We start from the raw sequence: 27,070 nt of genomic DNA on the forward strand, positions 1-27,070 counted from the left end.
GGCCATGACGTTACATATTGTATGTCCAAAACCTTTTCTGATTGAACATGTCAACAGGAGAGTTGTCTGTCTTTTGCCTGCGTCTACAGCAGAGCTTGAGTGGAATGTCAGAAATATTTGGTGGCTTTGTGGCCTATGCCCACTAACTTTACATTCATTCTGGACTGCCAAAGCTTGTGTTGAAAATCAAATAGTAATTTTTAAATCATCAGCTGGAAAAGGGAGCATGGCAAAACATTACAGAGAGTGTTCTAGCTCAGGAAAAGACTTCCCGGCTTGAAAGATCTCACCCCATGCCGGACATTTGACAGAAATGTCTGCAGAAAACAAACAAAAAAATGGATACCAGGAATTTGGTCTATAAATCCATCATTCATAAGCAATGTCCTTGTCACATTTCACCAGGACCACAGGTCTTGTGTCATTTAGCCTTGAAGAACCAAACAGCAAGGAAGGTAATGACATGCCTTTGGAGTCTGAGACTTCTCTGCAGGACCTTCATTTACAGAAACTGGTTTTAAATGTGCCCAGATTGAACCCAACATCCCTGCCAACTTCAATAGCACTTTTTAATGACTTCAACTGGCTGGAGCAGCTGGCAAGACATCTTGCACCACTCGGAGAAGCTGAGGTTAGCTCAGGAAGCACATGTGGTTGGCACACGTAAAACATACAACTTTATCACCATCACATAACATCAGGAAAAATCCTTTAAATCAGGGCAGCTGAGAACTCTGATTTGGGAGAAATGTGTATGTATAAAATAATGAAACATTGCATTAGGAAATGGGCCTTGGACTACCCCTGCATGTCCCATTGCCTCAGAGGAACCCAGAAATGAAGGAGTTTAGGACCAACAGAACCTCTTACAGCTGTCTGAAACCGGCAGTCACCCTCATCAGACTATGAGATGTTAACTACACCACCACATCCACCCTCAGCACTCATTTTCAGCACTCACCTGAGCTACAGCTCAAAGAGAAAATAATTAAGGAAGGCACCAATTAAACAAAGGGTGGAATATATTAGTGAGGCGATTGATGTTGCCATTCTGAAAAAAATAGTAACATTGAAGTATTTAGCCCAGAAAGCCATCTGCTGCTCGTAAGGTGGAAATGTTTGTTCATTCCTGATTGCAGAACAGCGCATGACAGTTTTCAGTCATCTCTACCACAAAATATCTCTCTGGCAACTTGCACAGCTTCAGCATGACAGTGTCCCTCTCCATAGCCTAGATATTTAAAAAATGAACCACCATTTTCTCAGTTAGGAGCAGCTGGCTAAGAAACCTGCTCCTTAATTAGCAGCTTCTCCCCAGGGATATTTACTCAGTAAATTTACTCTTCAGTGGAAGTGCCGCTGATGATTCAAAAGAACAGGGCCCATCTCTTCAGTGTCCAGTGGCGTTTAGCTAAGAAAGTGCTTGCACATTTTTAGGACGTGACTCTTGCTATTTGTTTTGCATGGAGAAAACAAAGAGGTGAAACAGTTAAACATGTTTGGTGGTATGATTACTCAGTTATTGCATTTCCTTAGATGACACTGTTTCATAGGGTTTTAAAAAAAAAAAATCCACCCCCCAATTTTTTGTAATCTCTCACGGTAGTGAAAAAAATAGGTACTTATTTGAATGCTTTCCACTCAATGCTTGAGACATTCAGGACTTAAGGATCATATTCAAGCCATCCTATATTAAAAAAAAAAACCCAAAATTTAAGTTTGCATTTTTTCAACTTAGAAAAAAACACACGCCCAAAAGCCCCTAAAGGAGCCTATCTGGAGGCCCACGACCTCAGTTCACTTTGCAATCCTGCTAGGCAGCTGGAGCCAGATTGAGAACGTCACTTAAATATCAACAAATGTAGCTAGTTCCCTTACGTGACTGACAAATGTGTTTAACCTTTGTAGACATCTCATTCCCACCAGCCGCCAGTTGGCTTAACACAGGCTGACCAGCAATTAAAAAGGAACTGGCAGATGCTTCTGCCTCCAAAGCTAGAAAATATTTCAAGTCTAAAAGATGACCCAGAGGAGCGCAGTCATAGAACTCATCATGCACATACTGAGTGGCTTAAACACAGAGGTTTATTCCAGTTTATTCCAGTGGTTTTAAGGGGAACACTTGTCTAAACAAAACAGCCTATGTCCATGCTGATGTGGCAGGGCCTAAAATGGGAACAGGGCTAATCCACGGATGGGGAATAATACTAAACACTGTCTCTCCAGTTTAGCTCATGGGTAAACATACACAGTAGTGTATTTATGTACCCTGGAGGTGATGGACAGAACACTGCCACAGTTTGGGATCTACCAGCTTGATGACTGCTGACAAATCATCTTCCTTCTTTGTGTCACAGTTTATCCATTGGTGAACTAGATGAATGTTAACATCCTTTGGGAAATGACATGAGACCTCTGGGTGAGCAGTGATTTAAAAAAATGCTATTAGTCGTTATCATTCTCTCTCCATTCCTAGATACTTCTTTTTGGTGAAGGAACTGGTTTCTGTTTCTTTTACAAAGTGATGCTACATTAATTATCTTTTTTTCCCTGAAGGTGACTGAATGTAAAGATGAAGGAAGGAGCTGAGGACATCAGATGAGTTAAATCTCCCTGAAATTACCTGCTTTCTGATGGTGAGATTTATTCTGGTAAATTTTAACCTGTACCTTTGGAATTGTAAAAGTCACTTTAAGACCCTTAATTAACAAAAGCTATCTGTATTAAACTATTGGATCTGATGCTCAGATCTCTCCTCCTGTTTTTAAACACACACTGGATGCCATTAGTCTTCTCATGGTCAGACATTCAGTAGGCCCTATGGTTTACTCACCTTTGTATTCAGAAGAACCTTGCCAGGCTTTCATCTCACACTGTACTTTTCATTTAAGACTAGCGTAGCAACCAGGCTGGCAGGAAGAGCTTTTATTCTTCACCCAGTGAATGAAATAAAAAGTACCATCCTATGAATTTTATTCCAAAAGTTCAACGTGGCTTCACAAATTACGTATCATCACTAACTCTGTGCGAACAGCTCACAGGCAAAAAAGACAGAAATCCTCTGTTGTGAGACCCTGAGGAATACATACCAACCTGCCCTCACCAAGATCCTGGCTCATTGTTTCCATTCTTTTCCTAATATCTTTCAACCATTCCCGTTTCAGTTTCGGCAGTACAGATACCTGTTCAAGCAAGGACTTGTTTCACGCTGACCTAACAAATAACCATAATGTTCAGCAACGAGAACATTGAAAAAGATGGTCTGTACAGAAAAAAAGAAACAATCAATTTGAGCACTACACGATGCCTGTGTACCAGGAGAGCGAGCAATAATCTTTTAAATAAAACTAGAGAAAAATAATCATATGCCTCACTTCTCAAAACTCCTTTTCATTCTTAACTCATAATAAAGACACCACAGAACTTTGTGGATTAATGGCTTTCTGAGGTTAATGATCCATGTTTGTGTTGAGCTCTATAGACAGAGCCTGGCTGGTCATGAATCTCCGGGAATCTGCTCCTCTGACCAGTAAGTCCATCTAAGCACTACCTATTTCATAGGTTATGCAAGCCTTTGTTGACTGGAGAATTTGGATCCTTTAATCAGTGACCTTCTCCTGATTATAGCAGACTCATAAGGGAAATATTTGAATTTTCATAACAAGCCACAACCATTGGCATACAGAGAACTGGCTCGTGTTCTTAAGTCAGCTAATGGAGAAAATTAGAGGAAGGATGAAAAATTTACTTAGTAAAAATCCTAATACAAGAACCACATAATGGTAGCATTGTAACGACTTTTCTGTAGCAAAATACACATATACTTTCACTACCTTACCTTCAAATCCATACTCCTGCAATCTTTCACAAAATCATAGAATGGTTGAGGTTGGAAGGGACCTCTGGAGGTCATGTTGTCCAATCCTCCCGGCTCAAGCTGGGACACTTAGAGCCAGTTGCCCAGGGCCATGCCCAGATGGCTTTTGAGTATCTCCAAGGATGGAGACTCCACAATTCTCTAGGCAAAATGTGTCAGTGCTCAGTCACTCTCACAGTAAAAAAGTTTCCTGATGTTCAGATGAAACCTCATAAGTTTCAATTTGTGCCCATTGCCTCTTGAGTGACCTTGCAATGACATCTGCCATCTCTCTCGGCACTCATGGGTGCATCCTTCCAGGGCCCATGGAAGTTTGCTTAGAGCATTCCCTGATCTTATCCTCTTCCACCAAGCGTACAACTTCCTTGCTCCAGATTTTTCCCCTGGTCTTGACCTGGGATTCCTGAAGGCCAGTCTCGCTTGTAAAGAGTAAGGCATAAACACCCAATTTCATCAGGCAAGAAGGATGAAGTCACTTTTTCATTATCCAGCCAGAAAAACTGATATGTTACAGGAAAAATTACCATGCTAATAGGGGATCCTACAAGCAAGATAGAGAAGGAGATTTGCTTGGACCCAGGCTGGCTCTTCCAAATATTAGTAGCTTGGGCTCTATGTTGTGTGGAAACAGCTACACTGCTCCAAGGCAGCACTTGAGCCAGCAGATCTGCTGGACTACAGCTCTCACTACACAGCTCTCTATGTCCACAACATAGATCATTCACAATTTAAGAATGACTGAAAAATGACTATTAAAAATCCTCAGGGGAAAAGGTTTGGTCAAATGGGTTCTGAAAAGACCCTCATTTCAGAATTATTGAAGAGCATATATTTATGTGTGCAGCATCTATTAAAACATAGGAGCTTGTGACCTTCTGTCCTTCCTTCCCACCCCTTTCAGGACAGCTCCACAGAAATCCAACAAAAAAAATGGCTTTTCAACTGCAAAATGTGAACTAGGAACTTAAGTCTTCTAGGAGATAAACATCTCCTCCAAGCAAATGGGAATGTATGTTTTCTTCCTAGCTGATTATCTGCAGGCTGTGGTCTGGGGTTTTATGCCAGATAACCAGTAAGTTCAAAGTCAGTCTGTATATATGCAGAGCACAGATCAATTATTAACTGCATGCTCAGCATTTCCTGCTCCATGTAATCCAATTACAGTTGCCTTGTTCTTCCCTGGGGGTCTCCAGAACATCTCTTGACACTTCAGTACGGCAAAATGATCTTCACGAGAATAAACATGTCCATGAATTCAGCTAATGAGACAGATCTTTCAGTTCTCTTCTCTTGGAAGGCAGATAAAGAAATGTGCCAGAGTCCTTGGCTGAATGTTGTGTCTGCTTCTCCTTTCAAATTAGTTTTGAACACTTAGAGATTTAGAGTGCCATATGCTAAAACAAACAAAGAAAATTAGGTTTGGGCACCAAGTCCACCTCTTCCCTCAAAGATTTTTTTAGTGCTGGATTTGAACTGAAAACCCTAATTAGTGTTCCTCTTTTCTGTGAAGCGTGCTTACAGCAGGGAATCATCCAAGAGGCCAGAGATGGTTCTCACCACCGGAGTTTCTCTACTGACATAAAGAAACTGACTGGGAGATCTGCCGCCCTACCCTTTCTACTCAAGGTGCCACAGCCAGCCTTCCATCTACAGGCAACTGGGGAAAATTTCTTTGGCATTCACCATTCCCAACCTAACTCTTACTGGCCCCTCACTCAGTAAATAACATAAGATTTCAGGGCCTACTACAACAATTGCTTGACATTGTACTTGGATGATATATAGTCCAATCTGCCATATAAAATCATTTAATGGCTGTGAACCAGAGATAGACTGAGAACAGTTCTCAGTCACTCACAGACAGTTGCTTAAAAACTAGTCTCCTCAACAAAGCGGCCTCCCACACTTCACAACATGACTCACTTTCCTGCTCCTGATCTTTTAAAAATAACTATACCTGAACCTTGGCACCATTTTCCACTTCAGTCACATAAATTGCACAGGTTGTACAATGGGTGTTTAAAGTCTGTAAGCCAGAAGATGTTCTCAAAAGATAAGACAATTGCACTAGCAAAAGCATAGCCTAGAAGGTCATTCTGCAGCAGTTAGTTACGTCCTGTGGTACCCACATCCCAAAACTAAAACCCACAAGGTAGTAAAGCAAAAGAAACAACAAAATCACCCCCCAAATCCACCCCAGTGCTTCAGTAAGTCCTATTTTCCCTAATTATTTTAGCTTTGCTCCGTTGAACTCCAGAGCCTGCAGCATGAACAGACTCAAAGGATTCTTTGCCTCAAAGACTGAACTATGATTTTGGCCTTTCTTTACCACTGAATGACAAAAGCTTTGGTTTTGCTTGAGAAAAGTTGTTGGAGATGCAACTCAACGGACTTGCAAAGCAAAAACAATAAGGAGAATTTACATACCTTCAACAGAAAGGCTGCTTCTGACTTAGAGACAGGAGGAGATTACAGTAGATTTCTAGTTTATTAAAAAGAAAATAATCAGTAGCTTCTCGCTGATGACGGTTGCTTCTTTTTTGCAGAGTGTTAAAATTCAGCTCACCTCCATTACAGATTTTTGTTTCTTTTCCTATTTACTTCAAATATCAGCTGATTTCAAGACCTTATAGGACAGGGCAGTGGAGTTGATCTAGGTCCTGCTACTATATTCTGAGCATCAGAGACCTAACAGAAGAATTATTCAGTGTTTTCATTTGTACCTTTGTTTTTAACTGTGTCTGTTTCCTTGTCTTTAACCTTTCCTATGCAATTTCAGAGTCTTGCTTTCCAAAAAAATATTGAGAATTGAGCTCACTGTGATGGTAATAGGTATTGGATAGAAACAAAGAAAAAAAAAGACTCAAATTGTTAGTTTCTTATGAGATCAGATAATAAATACAGATAATTTTTCAATCACTCTAGGATAGTTTGAGATTCTATCTCTTTTCTCTATCTGCTGTTTTTCTAGATTAGGAATCATATTGTTTCCACGGAGAAAGCCAACAACACTGAGAATCAAAGACTTGGAAAAACATTTTCTGGACAGTATACTTCGTCATATTCATATCACATCTGATTACTTGCAGGGGGAAGGAAGGATGGAGAAAGCACTAACAGTTTCTTTCAGAACATTTTTCTCCCCCATCAATTATTGTCTTTAGGGATCAAGGCAAGGATAATAATACTAAGGTACTGGTAACTTGGTGAAATCATGTAAATGCAAAAATGTACAGTGAAAGTTTAGCCTGGGAAAGAAAAAGCGTTTTGTTTTTTTTTTTTTTGGCAGTAGCTCCCCATGATGTAAATAACTTCTGTGGACTGACACACTGAAAAGGCTAATTAGAGATGTTTACCCATTTTCTGTAGCTTAGTAATGGGCACTATAATTTGAAATTTCTATAGCACTGATATTAAAAAGGCACGGCCAATCATACAGTACTGATAATATTTTGGATGTGGGATCAATGCGACTATGGGAGCTTTACATACATACCCTTCTATATACATGTATATGTATTCATCTATATACAATACATACACATCTATATATATGCATAATTTAAAAATCCATGGCTACAATATGTAAGATTGGGGAGAAGAGGACAATGCTAAGTTATTGCATACAATTTGCAAAGGCACATGTATGATTTAGAAGTGTAAATATTAACTAATGGCGGAAAGAATCCCTAAGTCATCTTTAAAAACATCAGCTTCCGAAAACTTACCCATAAGCTGCCAGGACATAAGCCGATTGATCAGAGGTAAGAACAACCTTGTGATATCAAGTTCTTTGGGTGGGAACTGTTTTTGGAAATATTACCTGCTAGGCACTACTGAGCATCTCATTTTATAGAAGGAGGTCATCTGTACAGGTTTAGAATTGTAGCTTCTACATTGATGTATGGTGGTACCCAACATCTGCCATAACGTTACCTTCCTCATGAACCACCTGCCCTCTAAGGCTTCAAGCACTGGAAGGGCTTTCTGTGTGGGCAGCATTGATCTGGATGGGTGAAACCATGAGCGGGCATGAGGAGATTTCACTTCCTTTCCCAGACCTGACATTGGCCTGTTGGGTAACTCTAAATGAATCATTTTACTACCAGAATTCTAGTGTCTCAATCAATACGTACTGTATCTTCTAATGATATGATCTTCTTTACAGACTGACAGTACAAAGTATGTTGGGGTTAAATGTGATTATTTATTGATTTTACTGAAACCAACTGATTTTACAGGAAACATTTCACACCTGACTGGACTAGACCATAGCTGCCTATGCAAGTTCACTTTTATATAAGCCCCTTTTAATATACTGTAACCATGAATAAGCCTTGCAGACACTTTCACTTCTTTTATGTTAAATATTTAACACAGAAACTCTGAATTACCAGAAACACTGTTCTCATTGTCACTTTAATTAACTAATAATTTGCCTACTTATTTTGTGGATGATAGAAAAGAGGAATAATAGGAATCATGAGCAGCAGCTTGAAAAATACTTACAAAAGGTGAAGTATTAAAGTATACATAGAGTGTTTCAATATAGTTTCTTAACAAGTGGAAAGGGTCTTGGGATTATGGCAAAGAATATTACTGCTCAACTCTTAAGTGAGAATGCCCATTCCTATTTCACCAGGAGCCTAACGTTTATTTAACCAATCAGTTATCCAGCAGGGACCTGCTTAGGTCCTACTATACACTGTCAGACTCAGCAAGATTCCTTGAAAATGAGCCAAAAAGAGAGAAGGAATCGCGCTCACTTTTAATGCTACAAAGGACATTGTTATTCATAGTCCAGTAACTTTATGGCAAGCATAAACCTCTTGGAGGAAGGAAGAGTAACATATCTGAACATTATTTTCATTGGAATAATTTCAATTCCAACAAGACTAAAAAATAGAGGATATGAGATTTAAAAAATTATTACATTTGGGACAAAAGGCAGAGAATATACAAGACTGAAATGACTATCTTGAAAGAATGACACAGAAGCATGCACAGAATAACCCTGAGAGAGACTTTCAGGAGTTAACCAAGGTCAGCTAGTTATCTTAATAATTCTTTGCGTATAGTGCTACATTTTATAGTACAGAGTTTTGGAGCCTGACATCTCACCAACCCTCTAAACTACTGTTATCTTCATTTTACAAGTGAGTAAATAAGAGGAACAGATCTGAGAAAAGCACCATTGTTTACATTGCCTGAGTGTGGTGAGAGCTGCTCCACCTAATTTCCAGAAGTACTAAGAGTCCCTGTCCCCATCCGAACCAAAGCGGAGATCTGCAGATGGTGCAGCTGGGCAAGGCTTACCTCTGCTCCTGCTGAGCTGCTGCAAGAGATCCTGGGGTCCTGATCGCAACCCCTTCCCCAACCACCATTAGAGTCCCTCCTTCCAGAATTCCACAATTATAGCTTGCTTATGGTTGTATTTCATTAATAAAAGTCAACTGACTCATGTTTCTAAGGTCATTTTACACTACTCTGGCAGCAGTAAAGGTGATTTAAATGGATACTACATTTTCATTCACTTTAGGGCTATTTTCAATTGCCTGAGTAGCATCAAGAGACCTGAGTGTGTAACTGAGAAGTAGATTCCAAGGTTTCATCTCAGCAAGAGCTAACCTCTGCCACCCTGGAGCTACACACCAGAATTTTCATATATCTGGAAATCATAAACACTTGCCTCCCAGAGCAAATCAGAGATGGAAATCTTGGACTGGATGGGAGAGGAGAGAGGAGAGAGTGTTTCCTCAGTAGTCCCACTGCCCTGCTGCAGCTTTGCTTAGGGGAGATGGGTCCAGGCTGATACTGTCCCGGCTGCCCCTCCCAGAGTTTTGGATATTCATCCCATGCCAGCCTGAATAATAGCCACATGACACAACCAGGAGATAAACTACTGCAAATCCCATATAAAAAGTAACACCTTTTTTTCCCCCTATATTTTCATTTGACAGCGCTTGAAAGCTTAGCTATTTTGGAATTTGCAATGCTTCAGAGTGGTCTGGGTCATTTGGTCAAATGTACATTTACAACAACCACATAGCATTAACTTTCTATTGTTCTGCCACAGGCTAGTGACTCACCAATATGCTTACTCATCACTTCCAGTGCCTGATAACTGTTGAATAATTCAAACATCCCCATTTGTCTAGCATGATGTTTGTCTGGAGTGAGTTTCTGAAAGCACTGCAAGGAGTCAGGAGCCAGAGAAGACATAGGCCCTAAAATCTTTACATGTTTTCATAAAGTCCTCACACCATGTACCTTTTAATAGAAAATGGATTTACACCTTGTGTTTTGGTTAGTGAACCTAGAAAACTTTGACATTTTCTGGCTTTAATATTCAGACATACTGGCCGTATTCCATTGAAACAACCCAGTGAAGAGCAATATGTGTGCCAAGAGAAAATGCAAATGATAAAATGATAATATATTTCTGCACCAAGTATTCTTGTACATTCATGGTATTTCTCATTCCCTTATTTTGGAGGCCTAATGGGTCTCAGTGTGGAATAAATAACAAGGAATTGCTATTGTACAGTCTTGCCAAATGAAAGTCAAAGCACATTCTAAGCCCCAACAACATGATTATTCAAAGACTGACTAGGCAAGTGTAGCACTGAATGCCAAATAAAGGGACATAAACAAGAGTGATAGCCATTTGCATGAACTGAATACCATGAAGTTGATAAACTTGCAGACACAGAAATGAACTTAAATCAGTGCAGAATTCTGTATTTTTCTCACAAAAAACTTAACACAGTTACAGTGGTCTCCCTTTGGTATCAAATCAAGAGTACTTACCATTCTTGGAGAGAATCACAGCCAAATATTCATGAAAGTAGGTGTTGATGTACAGCAGAAGGCTTGGAGTATGTGCCGTAAGAAAGCTAAATGCAATATTTTCCTTGGACATGACAGCATCCGCATAAATGGCAGAGCTTGAGGTGCTTGCATTTTTTGTGACAGGATAAGGTTCTTGGAAAATATAGGTAATGGAAGTGCCAGCTTCAAATAATGCAGAAACCTCTGAAAGCATATATAAACCAAGGGAATAATTTCAGCTACTGCATTTTCAGATCTCCCAGACAGGCATGGACATAAACTGCCTGCCTCAGAAATGGAACACTGCAAAATGCCCCTGACCCGGCTGACATTAACGGTCCCTTAGTTTGTACGAGCAGTGTGTCCTTCCTCACTGTCTGTTTGCCTGGCACAAAGAAGGTCGGTGTATGGAGACAGGCCTCTAAACTCAACTATTTTAGTGCTGGAACAGCCCAAAATGTCTGTCAGCCAAATAAATGCTCAGTTCACCATCTTCTGACAGCTGACATGTAAGGCAATATTCTCTGTCTTCCCCCAACAGTAAAGACAATCTATCTGTCCTTTCCAGTCTCCTTTTTAAACAAAGTCATTATTAAAGCAACACATTGACCCAAAGTCAGCCAGTAGAGCAAGCTGTCTTTGGTAGCTCCAAAAGAAGAGAAACATCTACCCGCGCATTCTCAGGTCCCGAGAACTCATGCTTGTGTTTTCAATAAACACAACATAGTCTGGCCATGAAATACACAGGTGTGATAACAGCAGCTTTTTCTAATGTGAGGCACAGTAAAGTCAGGATGGTGATATCTTCAGCTACAGACTGACTGCAAGTACTTTCTCCAATAAAGCAGCTCCACCTCTACAGCAGCATCTCCTAACAGGACACTATGTGGTTATTTGATATGCTTCTCACGGCATTGGTGCCAAATCCTCAGCTCATGTAAGTGAGCATAGTTCCATGGACTGCATTACAACTAAGCCAATTTACACCAGCAGAAGATGTGGCCCACTTAGTAAACCTGTTGCATTTGTGAGGTGAGGGGCAGCCATGGAAATTAAAACACTCACATTGCACCTTGCTGTTATTGAGCAGTAGTTTTGCTAGTTCCTTCCTCTCCCAAGGAGCATGCCATCTAAATTGGATGTTCTTTATTTGCCCTGCTTATTTTTCTGGTGTTGGTAACATCTCCTACGAGCCTCCAGAAAGGTTCAGTGAGGACATGTTCACCACAGACCAAACCATGCAAATCAGTTTTCTCCTGAATGCTTCACGCTTATTTTTAAAATCTCTTAACATTTGGATGGGCTGTCACAGGAATGGCAAAAAAACCCATAAAAAGACTACCGCGTTTTGTCACACCATTGCTTCAAAACTCTGCAAAGAGAACTTCTCAACATCTTGTTAAGTTGTACAAAGCTGGATGAGGTTTAAAGACAAGCGAACTGAACATTCAGAGATGGACAGACAACTTATGAAAAATTTCAGCCCTATTTGTTAATGTCTGGGCCAAGTTACATGCAACTGAATACAGGAATCATAGTGGGATATAGTTGGTAACCTTAATAGTACAACTAACAAAATTTTAATTTCTGAGGCTATCACCGAAGTCAACAAAAAGAGGTGTTATAGCCTGCTTCAGAGAAACACTTGGTAATGCTGAAGGGACAGCTGATATTAGAACACCTTCTTGTAACATGGGGGACACCAAGCTGACATGGGTGAAACTGTGCTGTAATTCAGAGACCATTAAGGACTTAGGATCAAAGCTCATTGCCTACCTTCCTTGCAGAAAGGTCCTTCGTAGGCCGAGTTGGTACAATCACAGGAGTAACCATTGTACTTCTCCACACATTTCCCTCCATTATGGCACAGGTTACCATAACTGCTGCAATGTCCTGGACACCCAGGTTTAACACCAGGTGTCATTTTAGCTCTCTCTTCAAGGTCAAGTTTCTGTCCATTTAAATGCAGAGATCGAATGCATCCCAAAAAACCCTTTTGTCTGGAAGCTGTTCCCCCTGAAAAAGAGAGAAAAAAGGACACGCATTCATTGGTGAGTCTGCACAGTAATCAAAGCCCTGAAGTCCAATCCAGAGGTACAAATATGAATCCATGAATTTTAAAAAATATTATCTATTATATATCAATGCATACAGTGGCAAAAGATGACAGATGGTCAACCCTGGAAACTGAAGGTCTCTATTTATCTTTATGAAAGGCCTAAAAAGCCATATGTGACACTTTCTTGTTGCCGTTCTTCTCTTTCCTGCCTTATCTACTGCCCTGTCTGGCATTTAAACTGCAAATTCATTTGGGAAAAAGATTAGTTTCTTTATCGTATGTCTGCATATCACCTAAAACATGAGAAACCTAAACCTAAATTTTTTTCCCCTATTTGTTGCCACAGTACAGAGTATAAATAACACTCTAATCCCAACAGCAGGTGAGTTACACATGCTGATGAGTCCAGATAGCAGGGATGAATCATGTTCAGCACCAGGCCTGCTGGCTGAAGGGAAATGACTTGAGTCAGAATTTATGCATGACTGCCCAACCTGATGTTGCATGTGAATGGTTGTTGTAAGCAAGAAACATGAGTTCAGGTCACAGATATGTTATTTATTACCATTGTTAAACATAATTGCATTTATTCCTGAAGACCAGAGCTGTATGGATCTGTGCAAGAGGGCAGTTCAGTCTCTACAAGCTAACTAGTTTCTTGTCTGCCCAGTGAAATTGCAAAGTGTTACAATGAAGACATTTTTTCTATTAGAGGTGGTCTCTGAAAATGATAATAATGATGATTGTTAGAGTACTTTGTGAAAATATCACCATTTATCTCACGGTAGGCTTTGTTTGGCAGTTGCCAGTGTTTTGCTTTTGAAGATACTGCAATTTTGATCGCTGCAAAGAAATCTAATTCTGGTTCAGGAATTATCACCATTTGTTGGCTCTGAAATGCTAGCTTTATTGGTGATTCAAAAGTAGTATGAAAAAAGTTATCTTTCCAAATTATTCTTCTGTAGAAGTTGGTTCTATATCAAAGTGCATGAGATAAGAGAATAAATCTTTTGATAAGTCCTTGCAGAAGAGCATCTGTTTTTTCATAAATTGTTGAATTAAAGCAAGACTTCTGCAAACTAACAGAATGAAGCAATAGTCTGAAATGGAATCTCACCAAAACCCTATTGTTCTGCTATACCATTTTAGCATATTTTATTTCTGGTACACTAATAGCAGAAATACTGGATTTGAATTAGAATAATTGAACTATAGATAGCACGTGTAAGACAGGTTTATTTCATGCTAATTTTATGATACCTTTCTCAGAGAAACAAATATTTTAAAATTTCTCTGTAGCCAGCTTTTCTTTTCAGGTAAGTAAATGTTAGCTCACATATTTTAAAGGCCCTCTGAGCACAAGAATTGGGCTTTCTGCATTTGCTGCACTGTGCACACGCAATCTTTTTCTTTGGAGATTTTGCTCCAAACCCAAACATATTGTACAGAATTTTCAGTAATGTCCAAATAAGTAGAAATGTGATTTCTCCATTTAAGGTTACTGGTTACTCTGTTTTCATTTGCATGGGAGGTAACCACAAAAATTACAAAGATAAATGACAGTTTCCTTGCCTCTTCTCTCTGCACACATATAAATCCCGGCTGTAACATTCAAAGAATGAGTACAAACTATTGCTAACTATTCCACAGATGTCATGTTTATTGCACTACCCGTATTCTTACTGCTCTCTAAAGCACTTTGGAAAGCTACGTAAAGTAAGTTTCTCACTCCTAATGTCTGGAGAGTATAGAGCTTAACAGAGATTGTCTATATGATCCTAGACCCACACAGTATTGATTAAGCAAATCTGTTTATTATTTGGGCATTTGGGCATTTTTCTTCAATTGACTAGACCTAATCTTCAAGTACATTCCTGTGAAGTCCCCAAATTAGGCTTTGCAGATTCTTCCTACTCTTATAGGCCTGTTGCATGAGACCTAAATGTTTTGTTCAGGAAAACAGATTTTAGGATAAGCCTCAGGACCATAAACATCAAGGTTAAGGGTGTTCTTTGCCAAGTGGAGGTGACAGTCAAATGAGCCATGCTGTTTTCAGTAACGTATTTATGCAGCTGAATTTTACTGAGAAGCCTTGGGGCAAGGAAGACAGAGTCTGAGAGGAGGGAGCAAGAAGCTCACAACTGAGCACTCATAGTGTAGCTTGGTGACACAAGTGGCTAAATAATTAACATTCTATCAATGAATTGAGGATTTGCTTTAAAAAGCAAAGGACTTTTTGTTGGTAAGAACTGGATTAGGGAGGCTGAAGCGGCGTGAATAAATATTAGGTGCATTCTTGCTTTATGTAACCGATACAAAGAAAAGGAAAGGGCATGGGAGTATAAGAATGATAATTATTATTACTCAGGAGTAGGAGAACTTGCTGTGATATTCCTCAGAAGACATCCAAGTCATACTTTTTAGTCTCAAACTGAAAGTTGTACAAAGCAGTCAGGATACAGAAGGAGTTAAGCATTAATTCCTCCTCTGGCCTCCAAAATATCCCAAAGTGTCTACTGATTGCTTTAAAAACAACAACAGTAAATAAAGTATGCCCCTTCTTTTTCTCTCCTTCCTTCTCTCTGTCTCCCAAGAAGGTTTCTCAGATGTTTACTGTCTCTGGGGTATGTTGCATTTGGACTCTCTACAACAGCAGAGGAGATTTACCCAAGGATTCTTTGCTCCCTTGCTCCCAAGACAAAACAGTAACCTAAGCACTTAATTTTAGTAGTCTCCTCAACATACTAAATGAATAGCACAAAAAGTTCCGATCAAGGCTTTATGCATCAAATTAACTTCTTAGGATTTGTATTTTGCTTCACTGATGTTACCAGTCTGACTGCAAATGCTGTTCCCAAAGAGGTCTGTGAGGACTGACTTTCCCCTCCCTTCCCCATACTGGAGTGTTATGGTCACGCCTTCTCCAATAGATAAGACAGAGTTTCATCTCAGACTACACCATGAGAGGAGATGATGACACACCTCCTCCAGGACCACAGGGATATACCAGGAGACAACTGCACTATGGAAAAGGATGTCACTCATTTTGAAAGTGACTGTCCGCTGAAAGGAATGACTTCTGCCTGTCCCTTCAGAGCAAGTAATGTGCCAAACTGGCCTGTTGTTGGGCAGTTTGGTGCAGTTGATACTATCTAGCCTGTACATTTGTTTGGGGTTTGCTTCTTCTACTGTAATTTTTTTAAATTAACAGAAGAAACATAGCCAGGTGCAAGAATATGCATGCTGTAACTGAGGACCATAAAGCAGCCTAAAGCAGTTAGATACCCAAGCCCCACTACAAGAAAGTGAGAAATGCTTTTCTAACTCCTGTAACCTGCTTTAAAATCCAAGCTTGTTTGCTTTTGAGTGTACTGGCAATGAAAAGTCATTTCTTCCTTCCACTTTGCACACACAGAAAGCTATCTCAGAAGCCTGCCACATACTCCATATGTGCCAATGTCAGCCTTAAGCAGACTTTCTGTCTTTATTCCCATAGAATCATATCATAGAATCATAGAATGGTTTGGGTTGGAAGGGGCCTTAAAGATCATCTAGTTCCAAACCCCCTGACATGAGCAAGGACACCTTCCACTAGACCAGGTTGCTCAAAGCCCCATCCAACCTGGCCTTGAACATTTACAGGGATGAGGTATCCACAGCCTCTCTGGGCAACCTGTTCCAGTGCCTCACCACCCTCACAGTGAAGAACTTCTTCCTTACATCTAATCTAAATCTACCCTCTTTCAGTTTAAAGCCATTACCCCGTGTCCTATCATTACACGCCCTTGTAAAAAGTCCCTCTCCAGCTTTCTTGTAGGGTCCCTTTAGGTACTGGAAGGATGCTATAAGGTCTCCCCTGAGTCTTCTCTTCTCCAGGCTGAACAACTCCATCTGTCTCAGCCTGTCTTCATAGGAGAGGTGCTCCAGCTCTCTGATCATCTTGGTGGCCCTCCTCTACTCAATTCAACAGGTCCATGTCCTTCTTACGTTGGGGACCCCAGAGCTGAACGCAGTACTCCAGGTGGGGTCTCACGAGAGTGGAGTAGAGGGGGAGAATCACCTCCCTTGACTTGCTGGTCACACTTTTTTTGATGCAGCCCAGGGTACAGTTGGGTTTCTGGGCTGCAAATATACTTTGCTGGGTCATGTTGAGCTTCTTGCCAACCAACATCCCCAAGTCCTTCTCCTCAGAGCTACTCACAATCCATTCTCTGTCCAGCCTGTATTTGTGCTTGGGATTGCCCCGACCCACATGCAGGACCTTGGACTTGGCTTTGTTGAACTTCATGAGGTTCGCGTGGGCCCACCTTTTAAGCCTGTCAAGGTCCTGCTGGATGGCATCCCTTCTCTCCAGCATGTTGACCACGCCACACAGCTTGGTGTTGTCAGCAAACTTGCTGAGGGTGCACTCAAACCCACTGTCCATGTCACCGACAAAGATGTTAAACAGCACCGGTCCCCATACCGACCCCCTAGGAACGCAACTTGTCACTGGACTCCACTTGGACATCGAACTGTTGACAGCAACTCTTTGACTGCGACCATGCAACCAATTCCTTATCCACCAAGTGGTCTATCCATCAAACCCATGTATCTCCAATTTAGAGACAAGGATGTCATGCAGGACAGTATCAAATGCTTTGCATAAGTCCCGGTAGCTGATGTTATATTCTAAGTTATTGCAACAAGCGTAGCCATAGAAAAACTCTTTCTAGTACTACATAGATTAAAACTTAAGTACCCTGTGAGTCAATTACACTTTTAACACAACAGCTAATCATACAAACATTATACACTTAATCTACACTTTTGTCTCTTACTGACTACACAGAACTGTTTCTCCATAACAGAGAGAAACCATAATTGGATACAGTCAGGTATTTACAGGAAGTGATCGAATAAAACAAGAATTGCAAATTTGAATCCTGTCACATTCTGTTGCTGTGGATGAGGAGATAAAAGGACAGGGATTAGATTTGAACACCTCCATTTTTACTTCCCTCATTTTGGTTTTGTCTCCAGGCAGATCCAATAAGAAGGTAGCCATTTTCTATGGTTTATTTTGAACAGCATGTATAGAAATCATCACTGCAGTGGAATCTTGGGACCATCAGACAATGACAATTTCTTACACAGGCTATGTGGCATGCTGGCCAGAGCAAATGCTTAGGTTCTTCTCCCCCAAGGGGAACATCCCCCAAAAACAGACATGTAGGGCAGACATCACGTCAGCAAGATGTAAGAACAGCCAAGACCACTGAATGAAACACAAAACAGGGCAATGAAAGGTGGGAAGGCAGAACTGAATGGAGAACAGGTGGTACAGAAAGAAGTGACACCCAAATTCCAGCATTTCTGTGAATACAATTAATAGCATGAGCATATGGGAAGAAGAATCTGGTTCTCAGCTCTGTCAATTCCTTTTATACATTATCAATGTATAAAAGAGACTTTGGAGTAAACAGAAATCACTATGAGAGTGTATCTTTCTAGGGTATGTAAAACTCATGTGAACTTCTCTATCTGCAATGTTGTACCACCTCCAGAATGGAAGTATTATTGGGTGCATTAGTTTGCAGATAATGAATTACAGCTACTTTATGCTTATCAAGGCCGGAAGTGAGTGAAGAAACTTTCTAGCAGATAGTACTGTTAATCCAAATAATGTAATGTGGGTTCAAGCCCAGTAAGACACGCCTAACAATCAGAGATACTCCGCAGAAATGCATTTTAAGAACATTAAACACACCCATGGTTACACCTAAGTACATAGAGCAAGTTGAAAATTGATTTTTACACTAGCAATGACCCACAGAGGCTTAAACTCAAGAACATGCACAATTCAAAATTAGCATAGGGACAACGTAAGTCATGGTGAGACTCCCAGGTTCTGTTATAGTCTCTGAACATCTGGATTTCTCTGCTGGAATAAGCAACCATGACATCCAAATGCTGAACTCACTGTCATTATATATCAGTTAGTATTCCTCTGAGACAACTCAAGTTCACATTTTTCACAGTCTTCAGGACACAGCTTTGCATTAGTTCACAACGAGTGTTTTCTCCATCTAAAAGGACTAGACAGTTGCTGTGATTTGTTTTTTTGTTTGGTTGGTTGGTTTCTTACGGAAGAGAATATTTGCTTGCACATGGTATATTTTTATCTCTGAATCCAGTCTTTTTTAATTCCTTGGCCAAATTTAAAAGACAGAATATTATGTTCTACCATATTTAAGGCAAACTGGTGGCAGGGTAAATAAGAGAGAAACAGCATCAAGGCCTCCACTCATGAAGACGGAAGTGTGAATTCATCCCTTACTGGACATAAAAGAACCTACATACATAAAAGAGAAATCCTGCTCTGTGCTTAGTCATTGGAAAATCTTCAGTAAAAGCCTAAATCTCCTGAAATGCCTAAGTCTGAAGATAAAACTCCAAGGAAAGTCAGGTCTTTTTAACTCCCACCCTTACAAAGTATTTAAAGGCTGATTAACTTCCTCACAACGTGTCAGTATCGCTGGATCAGAAGTAAATGAAGCACAGCTCCACGACTCCCTATAACCGACTGTTTTGTTAACATTGCTGGAGAAGACTTCTGTTCAACTTTCTTTATTATAAATCATAGAAAGTAAAAAGTCTGTCTGACAGGCAAACATTTAAAAAACCCCAGCAAATTAACAAAAAAATTGAAGAGCTATATTATTCTATTACATACAGTCCCAAATATTTCTGCTTTTTGGGTTGAGAAGAAAAGATCTGGCCAAAACAGAAGCAAATAACTCATTCATAAAACAGTCAGAAACAGTTGACAGTGAATTAGCTGGCCCAAACTAGCAGAACTCCTTTAAAATTATGTTATATGCTAACCGCCCCTGTAGTCAAATTTTAAAAATGTCCACGTTTATTTTATATGTGTGATCTACTGTATATAACTCCCTAAAAGGAAAAAACACAGAACCACTTCACATATACTGCATATAGGCTGATGTCTCTGAAGGAACAGGAAAATAATTGTACTTTGAAAGCTACACTGGATCTCCATTCGATCATCATCATAATGCTACATGATACTAATATAGTTCCTTCATCCCAAAGGATCAATAAATCCTTCCAGAAGATAAATAAACTAAATTAAATTTTGACATTGAGCTTTATTTATGAGATTTACAAAATATTTGAATTGATTCTGGAGAAGAATCAAGAAAAAAAAAAGGGTTATATCTTAATGACTAGCTACCTCGAGTGTGGAAACAAAGTTCCATGTTTAAACGGAATTAAATAGGGAAATTCAATCAAAAAATATTTGGAACATTTTTAAAATAGCAAATCACATCTCTTATACAGATTATTAATTAAGAATGCACATACTCATTGTGGAAACCCCTTAGTCACTGCCGGTGTGCAGAATGCTGCAGAAACAAGTTGTGGATTATAGGGGGAGTAAGGAGTAATATTATGTGCTGCTGCTTCTTTCCTTTTTACAATGTTGTTTATGCATTTCTTTTTCAGATCAGATAAAATTCACTCCACATGGTTGAGGTATTAAATCAGTTGCTTTCTGTTAGAGATTGGAATAAGACCTTCAGCAGAGGCAAATTATGCCACATCTGTGTATTGTTGGACTTCTGCCACCTTTCCCTGGAGCACCCTGGGGACAAACAGCGTCAGAATCAGGAGGCTGCCCAGGTTTCCATCTCTTCTAACTGCTCTTGGGAAAACTCAAGAAGTCACAGAGACTTCTGGCCTTCAATGTGGTAGAGCTAAGGGCTGAAAAAGCACTCCTAAAAACATTAGGTTTTCTGTCCCTTTTGTTCAGGGTTTGGTAAATTGTGGATGTACAACTGAATGCAATCTATTTGCTGCACAGTGACAACTTTTCACCTCTTGCCTGAGATAAAATAACTATGTCCTAGAGTTTACTGCAATTAAGTACAATCAGAGGAAAATTTAGGTTGCAAGTCACTGCTGCAGATCAGCTCATCTGACCTGTTCCTCAAAGCATGGCTACATTCAGATGAGGTATAGATTCACTTCTCCACCAAGACCAATGGGACCTTTTCTGCACAGCTGCTCCCCATCCATTCAATCCCCAGCTTGTACAGATGCATGATGGTGTTCTGTCCCAGGTAAGTAACTACTGCACATATACACTGTAGAAAGTTCAAATAAATACCCCAAAATCTTTAATCAAAAGGTATGGATACACAGGTAAACTGACAGACTGAGGTTTGCTACAGCATTTCAGCTAAGTAAGAGAATCTGTTTTAAGGAAAGAATCAGTAGTTAGCTGAGTGGCACTGAAAAAGAAGCAGGTTACAACCCGCTCCATCACTGAGCGGATTACTCGGAAAGACAGTGTTTGAATATAGAAAAGGGAGAAGTCCATTTGTAACACCCGATTATATTATCAGATACAAGCTGGTCCCAATCTAGGTTTCATTTGCAAGGGAGGCAGGGAAACAAACTATATGCAAACAGAGATAATTTTTTTTCTCCCTTGCCCCAAAAGATCACCTTCAGTTAAAATAACTGCATTTGCTTGGACTGTGTTCACAGTTCTCTCACACGTGCACTCTATGGCCTAATACAGGTTTTGGCAGGCATGCTTGAAGGAACAGACTTTAAGACCGTAGTGTCATCAGGTTTTGCCCCAGAAACTTATATGACAAATTTGTGCCTTTTACATTGCATCTAAAAAGAGAGATCACACTTCCTACAGCAAATTACACAGCAGCCCGTGCTGCACAAGAAGAAACACTATGAATTCTTTGGCAATAAATAAATTTCAAGCAATCTTAGACCCTAAAAATACCATCTAGTATAGTATGGTTAAACTATGGTTAGTGCTTTGAGTGTAAAGGCAGTAGTTTGGGTTTACTTTATGCTGCCTGTGTAGGAGTGGAAGAAGAGAAAGCAGAGTTAAGTCACCATATGCAAGCTCAATGGTGAAAGAATAGCATTACCGAGGTATGGACATAGAAATATTGTACATATCTACAGGAACCCTTAAATGGTCCCTACCTACAAATAACTGGCTGTTGAGCTGCAAGCGGAAGTGTCCCTCAGCAGGTGCCTCCAGAACCTTCTTGGGGAGGCTGTCCACCTGGAGAGAGGTTTGCTTGAGGTTCCTCTCCGCTCGGACATAGTGCCACTGGTTGTCATTCAGGGGTGTGGGAGACTGCACGGTGGCTTCTGTGGGGCCATTCCCAACATCTATGGAGAATGTGATCTCTTTGGGGGCTGGAAAAGATAAACAGAAGTGAAGAGGAAGTGAAGGTTTGAATTAAATCGTGGTTTTGACATCAAGAAATCTTACATAAATATAGGGTCCATTAACTTTTATGTCGGCAAATAGTACAGCATCATTTACCTCCCATCTCCTACACAGCAGCTTATACATAAATCTAAGCCTGCAGCCTCACTGTTTGATCTCTGCTGTAATTATTCTTGGCTGTGGGTACCCATCTTTTTTTTTGCTATAACAATTACAGTGCTCTAGAAATAGTAGTTCTCTTTTTGAAGTAGAAGTGCCAAATGCTCTACAAAAGTCACACAATGGTAGCAAAAGATTTTGGACAAATAATGCTAAGAAGGAAGAAAGGATGAAGGAGCTTTTTCTGACTAAATCTTTCAAAATGCATGTACTTAACAATTATAGAACTTGGCTGCATATGGTAGGAGAGAATCCTACAAGCATTTGTTTGCCTGAATAAGCCTGACCCAAGAAGCAAGGAAAAACAGATGAGCAAAACTAGTCCATTGGTGATCCTCAAGAGGCATATCTAACACATGTCCAGAGATAGTAAGGCTCCTAGAAACAGAATGATAATTGAAAAACAACAGCCACATAAAGGAGTCCATCTTGCTCTCCTGGAAGCCTGAAAGGGCCAAAACTTTTTAATGTTCTTGATACTGGTTATTTTTCCCCTTCCCAAAATGCTAACTACACCAGAAAGACCAAGAACCAGGACAACAGACCACACAACCAGAAGGTTGTGGATTGAAAATTCATAAAAACCTGTTATTTCAAGCACAACAAATTGGATAGGTCTGGTTTTGGAAGCTGCTTCTTAGACAGTTAAGATAGGAAACACTCCATGGGGATAGCAAAGATCTATTCTGAGCCCCTGCATCTGCTAAAAGGCCGATTCCCTTCGAAGCAGCTGGTCTGTGGAGCTTCCTTGATACGAGGCCTTTAGGCTGCAAATTCCATCTGGCAGCAAGAAACACAACACCAAACTACTAATGAGAAATTTGAGTTTAAAAGACAAGACTTTCCCCAAACTTTTAAGTAACTCATTTCTCTAGGAGCACGGATTTAACACACATACAAAAGCTTTCACTAAACAATCCTCTTAGTTGCTTACAGTATTTGCTATATTTGATATCAAAATGCCATTTTTACTTCTATATCCCTGAGAATGAAATGCAGTACACTGAAGTACAAGCAAATTGGACTTTGATGTGCAATTAACAGTAAATCATACCTCATTACCTTGTGATAATGCACCATGACATTTACCATTGGTTTAATGAATCGAAGGGCCTTGGGGCCCTGTTTTATTAAATTTTATGTTGGGGTTATTATAAGCATATTATAAAATGCATAACACTCAGTTTGTTTTTCCTAAGCTTGACAGAACTTGGAATACAGAAGTCATATTTCATGTCAAAGCCACGTTACTCTTTTGTCACTAATAAATATTCAAAGTCATCAGAACAGGAGTGAGGCAGAACCTCACTAATTAAGTTCCCTGCTACTCTCCTTTATATACTGGGTAGCAGTTATATGCAGTCACTTAATAGATTTTGAAGTATTCGAGGCCCATTACAACTGTGACTAACTTATCTTGCATTAGCATCCTGCCCTTCATAGACTCTCAGCTCTTGCTGTACCATACGCACTGAGTTCCTCTGAAACACTAGGGCTGTATCAGACTGGATATGTTTCTGATACAGAAATAAAAGTAACCATCAGAGTGGTTGTATTAAATTTTTCAACTTTCAACTTAAATTACAGGTCTACAGGCACATCTAACCAGCGGCTTTTTCTCTAAAGAGCAAAAACAAAAAAGTGTTGAAAAAGTAAACTCAGTCACCTGTCTAAGAAAGATAAACCTAGCCATAACAAGATTAAATGTAACGACCAAGGCTATACAGGGAAACTCTGAGAGGAGAGGAAGATAAGTCTAGATTAATGAGTCTTTAAGTCTCTATCTTATACTCTTCAGGCACCTCCAACTGCCTCAAGACAGAAGAAAAACTGTCCGTCCAACTTCCCTGCACATGTCAACTTGGGCAAACACACCTAGATTCTCAGCAGTGAAACTTACAGCTTATTTCAACTCGTATGAAGTCTTTAATCCCAAGGTTTTCCAAGAACACCCCGGAGATGGCAGTAGTTTTGAAGAAGAAGGAGATGTCTGCGCTGACCTCAGCGTGGAAGGTGGGGAAGTGCAGGTAGGCGGCCTCCGTGTTGAAGGAAGCGGCGTTCCAGAACTGTCCTGCAAACACAACCCCCTTCTCTATAGTTAATTTGCACACGACAGCAGCTGTGAGCTGCACGTGGAAAGCCACCTTTCCTCAGATAAATATATTTTAAAAAAACAAAAAAAAACCCCAAAAAACAAAACATAACAAAACGAAAGAGGGAACATTCTGTACCTTTGGAAATTGAGAAGAGCTAGTACTTACTGTCTCCATAGCAACGCAAAGGGCCGATTTTCCAAGCAGCCTCAGAATTTGATCTGTTTGTGTCAGTGATCACTATCTGAGTTACAGGCAAATGGTCTTTGAAAGCAAGAAGGCCGGTATCATTTGTCCTGGATTATAATAAACAAACAGAAAGAGACAGATTAACCGCAGACAAAATCCCCAGCATTCCTTATGCAAAGCAATATTTGAAAAATGCTTACTTAAAGATGAAAGGTCTTTTGCAGAATTACCTAGAACTGCGACCAGTATGCGCTGCTTAAGATACGCACGTGCGCGTGTATGCTTTATGCTCATACATAATACTGACCACTGAAGACACTGTAGCTGGATACGTGATACTGTCTGCTAAGGATGGTAACTGCGTTTCTGCAGTGCAGAACGATTGCGAAGCTGAGGCAGTGCTGCCATTCTGCCTGACGTGCATTAATGTAAACCGGGCTGTGCTCGGTATCCTTAGCAGGATGAATTTGATGTGGATCAGGTATAAGTCCAAGTCTGCATGTCTGTTAAGTTAGCTGGAGACAGATAATGGCATTTTTGCTGGCTCTATGCTTTATCCGAGCAGCAAGAGGACATGCGATACCTGATCCAGCATGCTGTTAGCACGGGGCAGCCAGACAATACCTAATCCAGCTTCAAGATGGCTGGTACACCACTGACTCAGCACACCGCGAAGACGGTTGAATGGGCAGAGTGAGTTTGGACTGAATCAGCCTTTTGCATTACGTGCCTGTGGAAATTTTGGTTCAGCAACCGAAATACCGAAGGCTGATTTACTGCATTGTCGAACTACAGTCTCTTGTTTGTATCAGCTGGGCTTATTCTTCAGCTGTGACTAACTTACACACAGCTGTTAGGAAGGAAGAAAAAAGAGAGAAAGATTCCTAAAGGATCATTTCTTTGTTTTTACTCTGAGTGTGCTGGGCAAATTGTTGTCCTCAAAATGCAGCACAGCGTTTCATGGCAGCCCTCGGGTCCCTAAGCTGATTCAGTGGCTTTGACTCTGGCAGGGTATACAGATGTGCGTTCATCCCGCTGTACTTCATGAACTGAACTGAGTCCCTCGGGCATCCAACCCTGACCTTACGAGAGCCAAACTGCCCTCTCGAGGTATTTCTCTATCGATTGATTATAGAGAGGCGAGTGCTACCGTATCTTGTCTCCACAGCGATGAGGTTTTTTTTCCCCTAGCTCCTTTTCTCAGGGTTGAGGTCTGCTGTGCATCTGGGCACATAAGCCTGGCAGAGCATCCTTCATGGAGATGAATCTGTCGTGTTGGAGAAAAAGCTCCCTACCTCTCCATGGCCCAGCAACCTGCATGCAGGGTCTGGACTCAACTCACCTGTATGCTCAGAGGTGAAAGACTACATGCTGCACGTGGGGATGCCAACAATGAACGGATCCAAAATGCCAATAAACCTAAACTTACACCCACTGCTCTTTCAGGCAGGTATGACGCAAAGCCTCAGGAAAAAGGTATCGCTTTTTGAGCGATGCAACTGCCAAACAGTCCAACGTCCCAGGCAGGATCCCAGACTACCTACATGCTGCTCGTAACGCCACCTTCCACAAACATACCTCTCATTATAGTTCCAGCTGTGGGAAGGGACGCAGGAGTTCAGCAAAGAAATAATAATCAGGATGAACACCGTGGCTGTGCTCTGACACACAACCTCAGACGTTTGCTTGGCTAAATGCTCTACTCTGATTAATGTTAGAAAAAACAGAAGGGATATTTTGATCTTTTTGATAAAGGCTGCATACATTTCATTTATTTTTCATTGTTTCTAATTGCATGCAGCACAGTTAATTGTCTCATAATCCCAAGGGGAAAAGGAGAGGTACTCTATCTGACCCTAACATTTTTTTCTTGCTTCAGTGGGTGTCTGACATGCAGATAATTACAGACAAAGTGCAGCAAGATGAAATTCCCAGGCACGAGGCAGAGTGGTGCCTTCAATACAGACCCAGAAGGAAAAATACCATGTGTGAATCAAAAATACATGGTCTCCAAATCTCTTCACGGAGGTCTCTCAGCAGCATACTCATCTAGCTTATTGTATCAATCTTTGAATGTTAGTGTAAATGCTCTCAACAGATTATGGAACAGTTGTAACAATAGCTGAACTATTTGAGTATTTCTTAGGAAGATAATTAAATAAGGTGTTTCAGTGGATGGGAGGAAGAAGAGCAGGCAGAATGAATGCAAGAAAAGCAGAAAGATGCACAGAAAGAGGACATAAAATATGCAATATATACATGAATAACTAAGCTGGCATTTACTTTTTAAAAAATAAAATTAAAAAAAATCACAAAATATTTATGGAGGTTTCCTGCAAATTTCTTTTCATTCAAAAAATAGTGCAGTCTTTTGACTAGCTATGATCAGCATTAAAATAAAAATCAGTATCTTCCTACAGCTACCAGTGAAGATATCTACAAAAAAAATGAAATGGTGACATTTTAAAGATATCTATTCCACTTCTCTGAAAACTGCATTGCTTATTAGATATTCTGTTATATTGCATGAAGTTCTTTTATATGGAATTTTATGATTCTGAGTTTTTACTTGTTATATGCCAGTGTCA

At 40.2% G+C, this 27,070-nt stretch overlaps 1 protein-coding gene across 2 annotated transcripts in view; it reads right to left on the minus strand.

The window, feature by feature from the left end:
- Positions 1–27,070, minus strand: part of CNTNAP5 (contactin associated protein family member 5) — a 304,375-nt gene that overhangs the window by 31,458 nt on the left and 245,847 nt on the right. For both annotated transcript variants that reach the window (XM_049806131.1, XM_049806123.1), the window contains exons 15-19: positions 24,462–24,589; positions 24,101–24,271; positions 21,789–22,007; positions 12,485–12,724; positions 10,688–10,912 (exon numbers count right to left, since the gene is read on the minus strand). In XM_049806131.1, the coding sequence (XP_049662088.1) occupies positions 10,688–10,912; positions 12,485–12,724; positions 21,789–22,007; positions 24,101–24,271; positions 24,462–24,589 (983 nt within the window). The remainder of the gene's footprint in view (positions 1–10,687; positions 10,913–12,484; positions 12,725–21,788; positions 22,008–24,100; positions 24,272–24,461; positions 24,590–27,070) is intronic.

Source organism: Accipiter gentilis, chromosome 1, assembly GCF_929443795.1.
Source record: "Accipiter gentilis chromosome 1, bAccGen1.1, whole genome shotgun sequence".
Classification (NCBI taxonomy): Eukaryota; Metazoa; Chordata; class Aves; order Accipitriformes; family Accipitridae; genus Astur; species Astur gentilis.